This window comes from Glossina fuscipes, unplaced genomic scaffold (assembly GCF_014805625.2).
Source record: "Glossina fuscipes isolate IAEA_lab_2018 unplaced genomic scaffold, Yale_Gfus_2 3, whole genome shotgun sequence".
Taxonomy (NCBI): domain Eukaryota; kingdom Metazoa; phylum Arthropoda; class Insecta; order Diptera; family Glossinidae; genus Glossina; species Glossina fuscipes.
This window is the reverse complement of record NW_023998417.1, coordinates 11,597,906-11,615,026: the sequence shown is the minus strand read 5'-3', so window position 1 is coordinate 11,615,026 and position 17,121 is coordinate 11,597,906. Positions and strand designations below refer to the sequence as shown.

The 17,121-nt window shown below is 34.7% G+C and overlaps 1 protein-coding gene across 2 annotated transcripts in view; it reads left to right on the top strand.

The window, feature by feature from the left end:
- Nucleotides 1–17,121, top strand: part of LOC119634695 (M-phase inducer phosphatase) — a 162,400-nt gene that overhangs the window by 30,227 nt on the left and 115,052 nt on the right. For both annotated transcript variants that reach the window (XM_038029003.1, XM_038029002.1), the window contains exon 3: nt 8,569–8,617. In XM_038029003.1, the coding sequence (XP_037884931.1) occupies nt 8,569–8,617 (49 nt within the window). The remainder of the gene's footprint in view (nt 1–8,568; nt 8,618–17,121) is intronic.

Sequence of the window (17,121 nt, the reverse complement as noted above, 5' to 3'; positions counted from 1 at the left end):
AGCTCAGCTCAGCTCAGCTCAGCTCAAGTTTGTATTAACGCACATATGCTGCCCCTTTTTTTTATTGTTGTTATTATTATTATAATGACTCATCCCTAAAGTTTTGCTTTTCATTTACCATAATTTATCCATAGAACACGCGTGCTATCGTTTCCCATCTTGGCGCTCACTTTCCCGCTATTATTTCCCTTACAAACAGTGCAACCATATACAATGGTATTGTTTTGATGGGAAAGTGTCCTTATGTGTGGTCTCTTGTTTTCAAACTTTTATATTTTTAGATAAAAATTTTCATTTTTCAAAGTTTTGAATCTAGCAAAACGCACAGTGACAGAGGTATACTAAGTTCATCATATCATATCAAACGCTATATGAAACGCAGGATCTATTCAATTGAATTCTTTTACGCTTAGGGTTTTTTGAAACGTTTCTAAAGGCCGTATGACACGGCTCTCGTGCCTTTAGCTGAATCTGAATATCTTTGCTTACTGAAATTTTGGATAGACCATAGTAGATATCGGCAAAAAGGACTAATTCGGTTTTTATTGTGCTTCGCGTTGTACAGTAATTATAGTATAACACGCTAAGTGTAGAACATTATCGTACAACAACATCATTTTCAATTAGGGCATTCTTTCTTTCATGTCAATATTTTTATTAGTACTATGTTTGAGTATTTAAGGAAAAAAATTATTTTTGAAAAATATTAAAAAATGACAATACTAGAGCCATTCCAGCAAGGCGTGTTTGCTTGAGGCAGTCTCAACAGCCCAAGGGTTTGTAATGCAAGTTTGAATCCGCAAAATGTAGACATTGTTAAGAAGTGTCAACATTTAAGGCAATGTAACATTGCATTAGGTTACAATACAGGGCAATATTATCTTGCTAAAGCGTTGTAGAGCCATCCGCTAGCATGGTACAGTAGTGTATAATGGTTACAAGTACTTTTGTACAATAATGCAGTGATGTGACATGATAAGAGTATAGCGTAGTGGCATAGAATAACAGCATTGTATGTTTGTATTATAATACAATACACTGGGAGAATATGGTGTTGGTGTAGTATAGTAAAGAATCGCTACATATATATTTTATACGTTAAAAGAGGCAAATGTTTTTAGATAAATACGTTTATAGATTAATAGCTTAACTCATATATGTTGTTGCACACTAGTGTTGTGCAAATATTTAACAAAAATTTCATAATTTATGGGGAGAGAAGTAGGAGGAGCAATTTCCAACGGACGGATGGAAAAAATATATTTCTCCTTTTACTGATAAACGACAAGAACTCTCTCCTCCCTATTCCCTAATCCAAGTTTTCACAGTTCAGCAATCAAAACTATCAGGAAGGTCTGCTTTCGTTGAACGACAAAAGCCCTTAAGGCATTCAAATATTTATTTCAAGCGAGAAACTTACAAAGTAACATTTCGTTGGATGATATGAAAACAAGTGAGAGCGGTAGGTGATCGTGGTACCATTCTTCACATTATATTTTAATAATGAAAGGCGTTTTAACCCCCGACCGATTTCCTCCAAGGTTTTTGGCTAGTAAGACATAATAAGATGTTAACAGCAACAGATTCATTCTAAACCGAATTCTTTGTAAACATTAGTCTTTGCCGATGGTGGGTACACAAAGTCCACCCCTCGCCCCCTAAGACGGATATTGATGCATTGCTTATTTAATTTTCCATATGCTCTGCTGCAGTGTTGAGGAAGGCCACAACCCATGGGTGCATTTGTTCGCTGCCCTTTTATTCGAATTTTTCTTCGTATTTACATCACATTTTGTAGCGCTTGGTTGACTTTTCCGTTTTATAATATTCAAAGTTTTCTCGTCGTTTTTTATTTTATTGTACTTTTCTTAGCGATTAGCACGCGCTACTATTTAAGCTATTTGAACGGAACAAGTGTTTGGTTTTTTTTCTTTCGCTTTGCTCTTACAGTTTTGTTGGTTTGGCGGGGTCATTTGGGTGTTTTCAATCATATACACACATCCAAGCATAGATGTATGTATGTATATATGCATGCATATGAAATAAGTAAAAAGCGAGTCAGGTGTACAATGATAAAATAATGTATTCGTTACAGTACTTTTGACCTTTTTTTTTTTTTTTTTGCCTTCTTTTATTTTCTGCATTTCTCTAAGAATGTAAATTTTTTGTGTTCATAATGCGCGTAATTATATCTACACGCACTCTTAGAAAAATATATATATGTATCTATATATAATAAATAAAATAGAAATGTATATAACAACCCTGCTTATAAGTTGTGTTTGTATGTCGCTACAACTTAAAAATTTTCTTACTTTAGTAGTTAGTATGAATGTCACTCGCAAGTTCAGTTATGCATAAAACTTCAAGTGTTGTTTAACGACGACGACGCTGATATAGTGGTAAAATAGTCTCCTCGCGATGGCGGCGGTGGTGGTGGTAGTTGATATTTTGTTTTCATTTATAAGCATTAGACCATATCGTCCGTTTCTTATATATATATATATTGTTGTGAGTATACTTACTTCAAGCATAGCACGAGTTCATCGCTGTTTTTAGCGATATTTCTTTCAAGTTAAAAACAGTATTTGTCCACACATTTTCTCATTAGTTTGTGTACACCGTTGCTGAACTCCTTAATTATTATCAGGTGTGGGTTGACTTATGATTACTTTTCTTTTTCTTTCTTCTCTTTCTTTATCTACTAAAATGTATGCAAGCATTAAAAAGACAACATATGGCGTTTATGATAAGCCTTTTTTTTTTATTTTATGAGATATAAGTTATAATCAAAGTTTTTTCTCTTAAAACCCCTCCCTTCGTGTTATCATTGAAGAAAAAGAAAAAAAAAAAAAATGCACTGTCTTTCCATAAACACATGCCTGCATATGTCGATGTAAATTTGATTTTATGAATTATCATAAAAAAATTATGTAAATTCATTTATAGACGACAATAATTACAATAAAATAATTTCACTTACAATTGAACCCTTTTTATACTTCATTTTCTATATACAGAATATATACATACGTGTATGTATAAGAGAAGGCAAACCCGTTCATAAATTATTTGAGAAAGTGTCAAAATAAAATTTGCATTTGCATAGAAAACAATAATAATTTGCATGAAATGAATAATAAGAGAGAGAGTGAGAGAGAGAGAGAGAGAGAGAGAGAGAGAAAGAAAAAGAAGAACATGAAAAGATCAATTTGAGGATTTCTTCAAACGGAAACAACAATTATTACCTAAACTGGTTTAATGGCATACATATACGTATATGGGACACGTGCTTTCTTAACCTCAACTAAAATCATATATAAATGAAACAGTAAGTGACTACCACCAGATTATTCATTCATTCATTAGAATGATGTAAAGAATTTCTAAAAGAATGAAATCAGAAAAAAGAGTTTCCGTTATTACGTAGATAGAGATCTCCTGCTGAGTTATATGGATGTATAAGGAATGTGTTCTAAACAGTGTTATAAACATTTTGCATAACGTTTGAGATGAAAGAAGAAAAAGTTTTAAGCTTTTCTTTAAATGCAGCAATAGTTCACTTTCTTAGCAAATGGAATAATGTAAGAAAATTATAGAAAATTGTTGTTTCTTTAGCTCGTTGTAATGCTCGTTAATGTTAATGAAAAACATTTGTTTCGCATCCTTAATAATAAAAAGACAAAATAAATAAATTTTGGACTTTATCTGTAGAAAGCATTTGAATTCCTATATAATGAACAAGTTCTGAACCACAAATCCTTTGCATTTGTGTGTTCTCGGGGAAAAGTGTATAATAATTTCTATAAAAATGTCTCCTCAACTCGGTAGGGGAGAGTAAAAGGTTTTGGTCCTTGTCAGATAAAAGTTCTGCACTAACTTAATCGGCCGTAATTTGTTTTCGGAAAGAGGAAATTTTCACTGCTGCAAAGCCTTTCATATATATACCCGAAGCCGCTCTATATGCAAATCGCCTACATATCTGTTAAACTTAAAATGCATGCCTCGGAGATTTTGGAAAGATTAAATACAAGGAAACGTTTTCAAGTTAAGATTGAAGTTACAAAAATCAGAGTAGGTAACTGACACGCCAAACACATACATCCCTATTCAGTTTTGAAAACGAGCTTCAGTTGCCTACGATCGCACCCACTGCAGTTATTACATATATAAATTAATTTTGGATATTGAGCGTCACTTGAATAATGCCACTATACCGCTGAAGTGGAACGCATGTGCTTTCTTTTTGATTAAGCGGAATATTGGGATAAAAAAAAAAACGCCAAACACTGAAAAGCGTCACTTTTTCTAAATTTCCTCGAGAAGATTCAAAAAATGTACGCATTTTCTTAAGATTTTTCTATTTCATGCAGTCAAATACTACCTTATAGCGACTCTTTCAAAGTAAGGCAGGCTGCATGTGGGAAGTGGTCGTCAAACTAGTTTGATTCAAACGATTTTCAGTACGAATCGTTCTTGGGCCAAATAATGCCAATATACCAAATCTTGATACCTCTCGAAAAGCGCAGACTGCAAATTCAGCACGAAACACAAGGAGCGTTTGCAGGACGGACAGACAGACCAAAGTGCTTAAATCGTATTAGAACATGATTGCGAGTCGATATAAATAAAAAAGAGCTGGTTTTTCTCAATATTACGCACACGTGCACAAACGTATTTACACACTCACTACAAGCGGTGTGGAATATAAATTTTTTGATTTTTTTTTTTAACAAAAGCTTAGTATATTGTCGATCAGCTCTGTCTATATCCACGGTCAACATTCATTGTCTCCCAACTTGAGAGGAAAAGCTTGACACTTTTGTGTTTAGTCTGCTGGGGGCGGTATCGTAAGGTGAGTGCGGCCACAATATTTAACAAATCGGTCCCTACATTTCATACAAGCATCTACTAAAAGATGAAAAGCGAAAAATAGTGGTTTCTCTTGATCACCTGACCCGTTCCGTTCGCAACTCTGCAACTGCTGCTACGTTATAGAGTAATAGCGAAACTCTGCTTTCCGGCGAATATATATATATTTCCGTTCATATCATCAAGCTATTTATTAGGGTTAGCCATATTGTTACACCTGACTGTATGTAAACTTAACAATAAGAAAATTATTTCATCATAGAGTCAGTCACGCTCAAATATAACTTTAAACTGCGCACCGTTGATGGTTAAATGTATTCTGTTGTGACGAAATGTCCCACTTAAACAACCCTCAAGTTGACTTGAAGTTCACTCAAGCATTTCACTGGGTTTTTCAGCCCTACAACAAATTAATTCTAGCTTTTAGTTTTTATTTTCTTAGTTTTATTTAGAAGAAAAACCACCAACTGTTTGCTGTAATGACTTTTCACAAGACGAGCACGAGTCAAATGTTCTTTTGAAAAAATTAAAAAAAATAAATAAATAAATTTCTTTCTTGTTTGCTTTCTTTGAAAAGAAATTTTCAAATTTGATATGAGACAATTTCTTTCTCTCTAATGGCTATCAAAAATTCAATATAATTTCAAGAAGACTTACTTACTTACCAGCGTAAACAACAAAAACAGAAAGAAATAAAAGACGAAAGCGTCAGATGGTAACTGCTTTCGTTATATATGGTGATCGTTGTACTATGTGTGTGTGTGTGTGTGTGTGTGGCTTTTTAATTTTTAACTTATGAAATTTGATGCAGCATTGATTCGCTTTACTTCCCCACTCAATCTCAATAAACCAAAAATCGAAACTAGAATAGAAAAGTAATTGCGGCTTAAAGCGTAGCTTGAATACTCTTCACCCCAAGATAATAAAAAAGTTGCGATTTCTTGTTCATTGCTACGTACAGATGAACCTTATTATGAACCTTACTAGGAGACAAATTCATGGCCAAGCTTGTAAGCGAATGACGTTAGTTGTAGAAGTTCACGTGTAGAATCGCATCGGATGGTATTAAAATGTCGGACTATATCTTTTTAATTATGCGTTTTCCTAAACATCCACTTATCAGTGCCAAGATGAAAGAAACATTTTCGTCCCAAAGTTACAAAGGATCGTCTTCGTCCTCTTCTTCATCCCTCTTCTTCTTCTCTGCTGTGTGTCTCTGCTGAAATCTAGTGCATCCTGACTTTACAATGCTGGAGGGTTTGGCAAAAAAGTAAATCCGCTTTCCTATTGATGGTGGAACTGCTCAAGAACAGCTATCGTGGAAAGTTATTTGATTGCCTAGACCTTTGTTCATGTAAGGTGGCGATCATATTTATTGTTGCACATGCATCGTATAATAGTCCCTTTTGCGATGTTTTTTGCGTTTTAATTACGCATTTTTGGGCATTTCTTGGCTATCTAGAACACTTCTTCGTATGCATTCTCATAATCGTTCTCGTTCTTCGTGATTTCCTAAACCCATTCCTAGGCATAGAGAATCGTTGCCTTGAAAAATCTTACTCTACCAGTACGGCCCAGAACGGAATTCTCACAGTCCGTGCGAGATCCGCAAACATTTTTAGTTATTCAATAGATACCTGATGTCTCGTTTGATTTCATTATAAAGCATTGGATACAATTTAACCTGACCACACCATCATATCAGTTCCAGATAGTTTAATAACATGTTTCAGAGAAGAAAAAACAAAGAAGAGAAGAACATAATCAACAAATATTTCCTTGAACATGTTATGAATGCGGCAGCAGTGTAGTATGGTCGTCGATATGTCACATAATACGGCCGACCGTTCCTTTTCTTAAATCGAGCTTTAATACTTGTTTTTGTATTCATGAAACGCCGCAGCAATTTATTGAAGCGCATTTCCTTTTTCGTATGTTTTTCGCTGCGTTAAGCAGATTTTTGCAAGCATTGTTTTTTTTTGTGGTTTTCTTCTTCTCTACATGCTTTACAAAGCTTTTATGAATACATTATTTCGTTTACATAGCTGAAGAGATATGAAAGAAGGTAAGGGGAAGAAAAAATGCAAAACAAAAAAGAGAAAGAGAAGGAGGGAAGGGGTAAAGAATTATTAAATATGATTACTAAAAACGATAAATGTGGTAAAGCGATGGTGCTGACGATTATTATTTAATATACGTGCCATGAGAATCTGTGAAACACTCATGTAATCTCCTGATGAATTGTTGATAACACAATCACTTTAACCGATTTATTTGATGGCATGCATTAAAAAAAAAAAACAAAAAAATACATATTCAACATCCTTTACAGATAGGTAAAATATCACGTACTACGACAAAGTGAAACGCAATTATTTTAAATAACTCTTTTTTTTTTTAACAAACATTTATATACACAAGTGGAGCAGAGTAGTAGCGGTATCAGCAATTGTGTACCCAGAGTAATTAAAAAGGAAAGAATCCTTAAATACTCATCGAATCAGAATTCTTTCCGCTATGTGCGTTAATCTTCCTTATTTTTATATCCTACCTAACCCTTGGTACACGCTGGTAGTACTCTTAATTTGAACAGATATATGCGCCACTTGGTAAAAGTGTAGGTAGATCTAGCTCTCTCTCATATCAATGAATGCAACTCCTGTTGAGTCTGTTTTTCGACTTGTAAAGCGAAGCTTCCAAAATATTTTGATGAAATGTGGAGCACAGTGATATGCTTTGGCTTTAAAAAAAAAAAAGTCATTGTGTAAAGAAAATTTTCTCACACTCCTCTAAATGAGTCAGTAAAAACTAGTATGTAATATATTGAGTCTTGTGGCGACTCTGTAGCCAATATCGCATATAACGCCTTATGTGGGAGCACTGAGAAAGACGTGAGGCCCTGCTGAAGGTTTTAATTGGAGGACATGTCTCTTTTATCCCCGTAGAAAACTTGTCCCGAATGTATCAGTACGTAAGCGCAACACATCGCAAGCTGCGCCGTTGCTCAAGGATATCGCGAAGGCTTCCAAGCAAATTTCGGAAGCTCTCGCCTACACATGCGAGTTATTCTCTAATTTTCGACGAATTCAGGCAGTGCAAATTGTGTGGATATTGGCTGGAGCGAAGTATTTTTTGCATCGCTTTAAGGAACTTAAACTCTTCCCTGCGTCTTTCAATACTTCGAACACATGTTCTGTCCAACGAATATCATTTTGTATTCTCATGTCCAGGACACCATTCTAGAGCCATAAATATTGTGCTTATTTAATGAACAGATTTATGGACAGATGCGAACATAGAAGCAAGTCCTTTCAGAACCGCGAGCCAGGCATTGGTATGTGCGATGCGAATGCTTTTTTGAGTGACTACTACTTACTTGTTTAAGCCTCTTCTTCCTGCATTGGTGGTTCTAGACACTATTTTTAATCAAATGAAATATGAAGAAGAGAAGAGCTCGAGCGCTCGAGAGCACTCGAACAATTCCATGTTTTCATGATGTGTTTTCTAAAAGAAAATTCCGTATTTCATAATTACTTTATATCAATAACCGGATATGAAGCAGGCAAGGCATTAGAATCAATCAGTTGTAAACAAATAAATATTAAATTAAAAAGAAAGAATAATTTTTAGCCCTCTTTATGAAATTTGAAAATTTAATTACGGACTTTTTTCCATAATTTCTTTATTCCATTTCAGATGCGGAAAATAATGCAACCAAAGGAAAAGGCAAATTAAACGTCAAAAGGTGAGTGAGCTAACTACTCTTCTATAGATAATAACCACAAGGAGAAATTTAAAACTATTTTCCTTTTATTTAAAACGAGATGAAAGCAACATATAATTGTTGTGCTGATGCTTATCAATTTTTTAAAGTAACATAGTTTTCTTTTGCCCAAATTTCTTACTAGTCTTACTAGTTATTGAGGTGGTTTACCTGATCTCTTAAATAATTGCAATTTGCACTTGTTTGTAAAATTGTGAAATTGTAAAATTGAAGTATTTTTCTTGTCTTCTCTTGGTCTTTTTCATGCTTTGTTTTGGGTATATATATATATATAAATATCTTGTTTCATAAATTTTTCATAAACTCTGTGGCTTGAGTGTGGTCTTTTGTTTCTCTTTGAAATGTAATTATTTTTATTTTTTGTTCGGTTTTCTAAACTAATTTACGAGTTTTTACCTACCGTACGCACGTTGCAGAATATCATCAGTAGAAGATATCTTTTCCGCCCTCCAACTGATTCCCAATGTCAACTTGTGAAATATTATTACGATCAAGTGGGAGTTGCACTAAACACTATTTCATATTTCGTTTTATCGTAAAGAAGCCAAAACATCATCTTACGACGGTTGGCTAATGCTATCTAAGGAATTGCTTTTGGTTTAAATGGGAAGCGTATGAATGGGCAGGGCAGTTAGGGCGAACTGCTTTGAGAGATGGTTACAAGTACTTACGAGTAGGCTGTCTAGGGAAAGGAGAGCAAAAATTCGCTTCTGCCAAGAAACTCTAGATTTGATTTTTGTAATAAATCTTTTAATCCTTTATAAAAGCCCTTGAAAGCTATGGGCCTTCTGGCCATTATTCGCTATTCTAAGAAAACCTTGAGTACGCTCTCTGCTATGTGAAAATGTCGATATTTGTTGCAAGTAGGAAATTACTAAGCTGACCGTTGGAGTCTTCTTCAAATTTTTCCCTAAGAATTTCATTCTGCACGTCGTGCACAATTTGTTTGTGCATTTAAAGAGTTTACAATCGCAAGCTACTCCTCTTTCCCCACCTCTTACTTTCTCGACATTATTTAATAAAGACCTACTATTAGAATGGTACGCTAAGTTGGTGATTACGAAAGCTTGTGAAATTGATAAAAAGGATTTTTTTAATTGGCCAACTACTTAAGATGGGTCATAGGTGGTCTTCGAGCAAAACTCATCTCTAAAAGAAGGACATATTGACAGTAAAGACTATCAATGGTTGTTGATGCGTATGTTTAGGTGTTAAAAACGAAGCAGCAGATCCTTAAAATAGCAAAACCTATCACTTGTCTAGAAAGAGTATGAAAGCTTAACTTTACTCTCTTCTTTCACACACACTATCTTTTTCTATATTTCTTTCTTTCTTTCATTCTGTTTCTCTTACTCCCTTTTCCAACGGGTCGTTTCCCTTTATCTTTCGCTTTGTTCGTATCTCTATTTTACTCTTCTTTCTCTCAACTTTGCCCTCACTCCCACTTCTCGCTCCATAGAAATTATCCTTCAAGCAAAACAATTATGCCTTAGTCCCGCTAAGAAAAGTGAAGCAAAAAATCTTATCCTAAAATGTAAATAGTTTAAGTAGGTTAGGTGGACAAACTACTGTTCCTGGGCTCCTTTCCAAATCTATATCTCAGAACTTTGAAGTATAATTTTCATTGTTCTAAATGACTTTGCTGTGCCCCCCCTGTTTTAGTTCCTAAATGGAAAATTTCCCTGAGTTGCAAAGACAGCATGTCAGCAGCAAAGATTTCTGTTTGCATAAGATAAACATTTCGAATAAGGAAATGTTTAAATCCTGGCGCTGCTAAGTTAAAAATTTATTTTTCTTCAGTAAGCAAAAGGAAGGCAAACACTAACAACACTTTACCTTATAACAAAAATTGCACACAACTCCTCCTGCTGTTTCATCGACAATTACACTTACCTTCTTTATCATTTGTTTTCAAAAAGTTATTTGCTTTGTTCTAAACGGATCAGCTGATGCATCTATGGCGGCTGACAAGTGCACAACAAGTGCAAATACGCATTGTATGTGTTTAAATTTTAACAGGTTCTTGTCAAAAGGACGAATGAATTTATTACCATTTTTTTCGTCTCGTTAAGACTGTTTGTTTTTAGAGTTGTTGCCGCTCTCCCATCACGTTCGTACGGCCGCCTGTGATTTAAAAAAAAAATATTTTCACTTAGAATTTATGCAATTCTCTACTTTATCATCCTGCACGTCCTGTCCTTCGCAGTGCAAGACTTAAAGACATTCATTACCTTGAGATGGGTTTGAGGCACAACAACATATAATTATTACTATTGTTATTAATTTCGGTTTAGTTCATCATAAACAAATGCTGAGAAAATGTTATTTAGCCTCACTTACGATTAGATTTTAAGATCTCTAGTAAATATATTCCTTGAAATTTTCTGTCTAAACCTTTTAATCTGGAAAAAAAGTTGAAGAACAAATTTTGGATCCTGCTGGAGCTTTCTTGGCGGGTCTGAGTGAACCCTCACTCGCTGTAACCCAATAAGATCAGCATACATTTGTTAGGCCATTACTAGTACCTCGAATGTTTTGAAGCCTTCAAGTTTACGCAAATATACTTTACGAGTATATTCCACAACTTATGTCCGATCCGAATACTTTCCAGAACAAGAAGGATTTTTTCAAAAAAAAGAAAAAAGGAGAATGGGTTTGATGCAAATTGAGAGAAAAAATTCCTTCTTAGAGATGTCCATCAATTGCCTGCGATACAAACGTTATCCGAATAAAATGGTGGAGCTGCACGAATAAAGGTTAAAAGTATACCGCAGCACGTCCTCAGTAGTATAGTGTCTGATCTAATGAATAATTCACATTCTCTGCGCATTCACATAGATTAACGCGTAAGTCAAAGCAAAAAGTGGTAAAATGGAGAAAATGTTCTATTGCTTCAGACGAAAAACCCACTCAAACTGCTGTGCCCTGGAAGTTGCTTAACTTAAACAAAATATTTGTTTTCTTTTTTCCTTTTTTTTTTGCGCTCAAAAACAATCTTTTATATATGTGATAATTACGAATGATATGAATTTGAGTCTTGTGGCACCACCCAAGTACTTGGTTAAGTCGATATCATCCAGCCTAAACAAAATTTCGTTTTCAACATCCTTTCCTTTTTAAAGGTAACTTGAATGAATATTGTGCGCCAACGAGGCGGCCCCGAGACATTCATCTTGATCTAAACAAACTAATTCTTGTTATTTGAGATTTAGCAAAAATTAAAACAACTGGTCCTGTTGTTTACTCTCCGATCATTGGCATCATAGTTCATTGGTTTCGTACAAATGACCAAACTGACCGCAGTGCACTGCATCATACATTTATTATAAACATTTTAAAGATGCCTAAAAACCGTAATCGCTCCGCAAAGAGGAAAGGAAAGAAAAAAAAAGAAAATTGAAATTTGATCTTCAAGTAGAGGAGGATTATGTTACATAATAAACACACAAACTTGCCAATCTGCAGAGATATACGGACAAGCGAGAAAAGATCTGTTATTAATGTCTCTATATTCAAATTTATCCACATGGTGTACTTCTCATGCATACGATGTATATTGAACTCCTGTCTCTCTTTCTCTCTTTTTCTCTCTCTATCTCTCTCTCTCTCTTTCTCCTCCTATAGGTTTTAGTGGTAAAAAAAAAAAAAAAAAAAATATCTTCTTTCATAAAATGAACCGTTAATGTGTCCAACTATATATACAAATCTTTGTATCACAAAGAGGAGTAGAAAAAAAGACAAAAATTACATTTTTCTTAGAGATTTTTTTTTTCTGCCAGCTTCTGTGCCTCTGAACGGCTATTAAGTAAATTCCATAGAATCGATTGTTTACATTTCTCTTCAATTTATCCTTGAAATTGTGTTTTTAAACATGTGTTAATCTCTTTTTAATTTACATAGTTAAAGGCTTGTGTACGCATCCGAAGACCTAACACGATGTCGCCTTTGCTTTGCTATGGCATATAAAATTCTCTCCGGCATACTGATCATGTGGATGATGGGGATGGGAGATAATTCTATGCAAGCTTTTTGTTTTTAAATTGCCTGGCCTGTCTCAGGAAATCCTCCTGAAGGTTTTTTCAAGCAATTTACATATATATGTTAAGTCAAATGTAACTTCTGCAGTTAAAGCAAGGGATCATCCCGCCAATTGCCAATTACACGAAGCAAAGAGGGAAAAACCATAACTGCCGACTCATCCTTGATTAGTTCTGTGTGTGTGTGTGGCCAATGTGTGGTACATTCAATACCTTTTCTATACATCGTTCGACCTTTTTTCCAACTTATCAATGACAACATTAATAGAAAACAAAGGCAGTTACCGCCACTTGTGTTAATGATAGTTTTTCTCAGAATACACTCCGCTTAAGTGAAATATATTTCTTTAGGAAGAAAGGTAAACAATAAGTCAGCCACAAGTCCCGTTTTCCCTTACAATAACAACGGTTGAGATTTTTAATTTAAAAAAAAGAGAAAAAACAAAAAAAAAAATATTAAAAATTAATTCCAAAATATATCCAAAGTCACACAAAAGAAACATCAAAGAATGCGTGGTTTGCACTTGTATCTATTGTGAACGCTCTTCTCAATCTATAGAATATTCTCCTTCCAGTTGTATATATAGAAATTATTTTTCACTTGAAAGGGCTGTTCTGCTGTTACATGATCTCACATCTCGCAACATTTAAAGCTTTGATCTTGTAAAGTTCAAACTAGATTTCTTCGAGTAAACATTTGCAGGGAACTCAGTTAGGTAGTTGCACTGGTCTGGAAATATTTTGTTTAATTGGAATAGTCTACTATCCTGCCCGAAGATCAGAGAACTACAGAGAGGCAACATTGCAGCAAATTAAGTGAAATTGAGTAGTTCCACTAAACTCGTCGAAAAGGACACATTCGGAACTGTGACCAAGCTGCTGTATCAGCTTGAATTAACGTTGAAGAACTGCGACCACTTTTTCGGAATTTTCTTGAATTGTGAGTAGCCCTGTTGAAGTCTTCAAAAGTTGCGGTGCATTAGTAAGTCTTAAGAATGGCGCAAGCAGAAAAACAGCCCTTATATTATTCCTCTATTTTTCATAAAAGTCAACCGCGACATAGAGCCAGTCCTGGCCAACAGCAGCAGATCTCGCTGCGGTATTTGTTTTTTTACTGAATTTTCGAAAAATTTCCCTGCTTTCGACAAATTTCTTTTAGGTGAATTATTTATCGTCTTAGAAAAGGAGAAAATCTGATTGTCTCGTTAAGCGCCTGTTTACTTGAATTGATTTCTGATCTTCTTATTAGACTCTTTGTTGCTTTTTTTCTTCTTGTTGTTACTATTGTTGTTATCATGCACTTTGCGCTGTATTATTAAACAACAGGTTTCTCTTTGTCTTTATTTTTTTTCTTATTGCAGTAACCCCTACTATTCTTTATGTTCTTCCTTCACACCTGTGTATAGGTTCGTATATTGAGCCAATTTAGGGGAAGATATTAGGGGAAGTTCTCTTTTGCTCCTTATGTTTGCTTTCTTACTTCCATGGTATGAAAGACACTACTCCGACGCAATCATGTTATCTGTCTGTAGAGTTATACCAATTGTTGTTGTTGTTGTTACTTTTTGATTTCTGTTTTCAATGGGATCTGTTCCAATTGTTTTCCTCTTCTTTCTTGTCATTCCTTTTTATTCCCCTTTTTCTTCTTTAGACATATGATTTGTTGTTTATTCATTTATTTATTTATTTTTTTTTTTTTTGTTCTCTTTCACATCACATATTCAGTATCCTTAGCACATTACCAATTATGTAAAAAAAAAAAAAGGAAAATTAACGGACAAATAGAAGGTATACTCATCTTCAAGTGAGATTTGCAGAGATGCTCTTCTCGATATTTCACCATTTCCCTTTAGTTTTCGAGAATGTCTCAAATGCAGAGAGGGATTCTTTCGTCCGTTGCTGCAATAGTAATTTCCACATCAAAAGCGGACACTGGATCCTCAAGATATAGTACGCCTGCTCCTCACCTTCGGTGATCGGTGTGCAATAGTTATGACTTTCTATGACTTAGAAGCAATATCAGAGGTGAGGAGAAAAGTTGGTGGAGATTGATACGTTAGCACACCCACGTTATTGAGAAAAATCTACAGCATAATGGACATAGGTTTTTATATATATATTTTTTTTCTCATGTTTCAAATGTTAATGCTTGGCGATCATAGTAATAAAATTTTGCGCCCTTGTGTTGATTATATCGTTCGTATCGCTGCGTCGCTTTGACAAAACGATTTGTTAAAGTAAATGAGAAAATTTATGTTCGTACTAATGTTCAATTAAGTTCATAGACTTCGACTACGAATCTTTTACTGCGACTCGCTTAACGTCCGTCAGCGCTAACGATAATAAATGGTTTTGGTTTATGCGTCTTAAATAAAAGCAAAAATTGATTTCCCTTTTATTGCTAACGTACTTTACTAATGAACTTTTTTTTGAATTGAAGATTTTTTTCTTTGCGTAACAAGACTGATTTTCTGGAAAATAAAAGGATAAAAATCAATTAGTACTCGTAAGATGATTCAGCAAAGGACCAGAATTCTTACAAACGCTAAACAAAGCAAAGGGATCCTTAAAGAAAGATTACGTTAGAATTGACATTTTTTATTAATTACTTTAAAAGAGTTTTCCTTTTTTTTATTACTGTTTCATCATCCTTAACGATCCTTTACCATCGCAAGTGATTTATTTTTAACGCGAAACCAGTGAAGGTTTACTTGTATATATACGTATGTATGTATAGCTCGATTTGTTTCGAAATTTAGTCTATTTAGGAGATGTCCGTAAAATTAAGTTTTAAAGAGCAGGAGTACGTACCACCCAAACTCTGTGATTGCAGCAGTACGTGCTATATATACATTTTCTGTTCGAGATTCGAGAGTTTGAACTTCAACTGTCTTGAAGCAAATTAAGTGAATTGATATCATTAGCTAATTGTAGTTTTACAGCTATTTATTCTTCCTTGTTCCTCCTCTGGATTTTCTTTTTTTTCCATAAAAATACATTGACAGGCAGAGACATGACAAAGCACGTGCGTGCAGATAGAACGACAGGCAAAGAGAAAATAATTTTGCTTCAATTAATATGTGAGAAGTTTGACTCAACGCAAGCAGACCTATACGTTGTGCACATTCATGCGCCGTATCTCGAGCCGGAGAGGGACTAAATATGATCGGATTAAAGATGTATCGAATGTCCATCGCAGAGTAACCATTAGCACTGTTTGCCAACCCTCAGTGTTTCAAATCATCAATTTGCCCGGTTGATGACCTTTCTGGGCATTGCAGTATCGAGAGTATGTGGGGAAAATTGAAGAAATATAACCGACTATTGAATCATGGAATGATTTGCTTGAACTACAAAGTAAACGTCTCATAATGGGCGACCCAGTGAATCAAAACCTCACGAAAATATGTGAATCAGATCGAGCAGATAAAATAAACTGCAACGCAAACAAAACGCAATGCTGCGGTGGTGGGCGGAGTCACTAAAGATAAATCACAATAAGAACATAAACCGCGGTCCGTTAAAAGAAACACGTACTCGATATCAAAAGAGAAAAGTATTTGCACTGTCTACTATCTACAATCAAGCAAAATAATTGGCAGATCTTGGCTCGCGTCGCCCGTTTGCGTGCAGCGCATGCATAGGTGCAAATACCACTGGGGTAAGTGTGTCAGCAATCAAGTTCGTTAACAGGATTAGTCGACCAGTCCTAAAGTTGATGCCATATAACGCACAGAAGCTGTCGCGACTTTTGACCAGCTTTGCAGTGGTTCCTAGTGTTTTCATTTTCAAACAGACGGTATACAAACACTTTCTGTTCGCTCTCCTCTACGTATAGGACGTCCTAATCAGCACAGGTATAGGGGAAAATCCTCGTGAGGGCTGATCAAATAAAAAAAAAAAAAAATGAAGTGAAAGAAATTTTTACATTGGATAGAAGAAAAAAAATAATTAAAAATAAATGGGATATGGGATATATAACTAGCGCGTGGACACTACTTTGAATGAGATTCTTCCAAAAGAGCTGTGAAGTTATCTTTGCCGCATTTGTCGTCTTGTTCTTTGAAAAACATTTTTAAAGCTTGAAAATTTGAGTTCATCATTATAGCATCGTCTTTATTTCTTGAATGAGTTGTAAAAGAACATTAAATGAAATCCATGAGAAAATCTTATAGTGAAGTTAAAAATATGAATTGACGTTGAACTCTCTTCGTGCATTGAAAACAAATAAGAGACCAACATGTAGACTGTGCGTACATATAATACACATCCGAAGAATAAGTGAAGCTTATGAAGCGCATATTCTTCATATGCAATATTAAAAAACATTAAGAATGAAAGAAAAAAAAAAAAATGAAAAAAGAAAAACATATGAAAATATTATATATCCGGGAATGACTTATACATTGTATTTATATGAAAGAATGC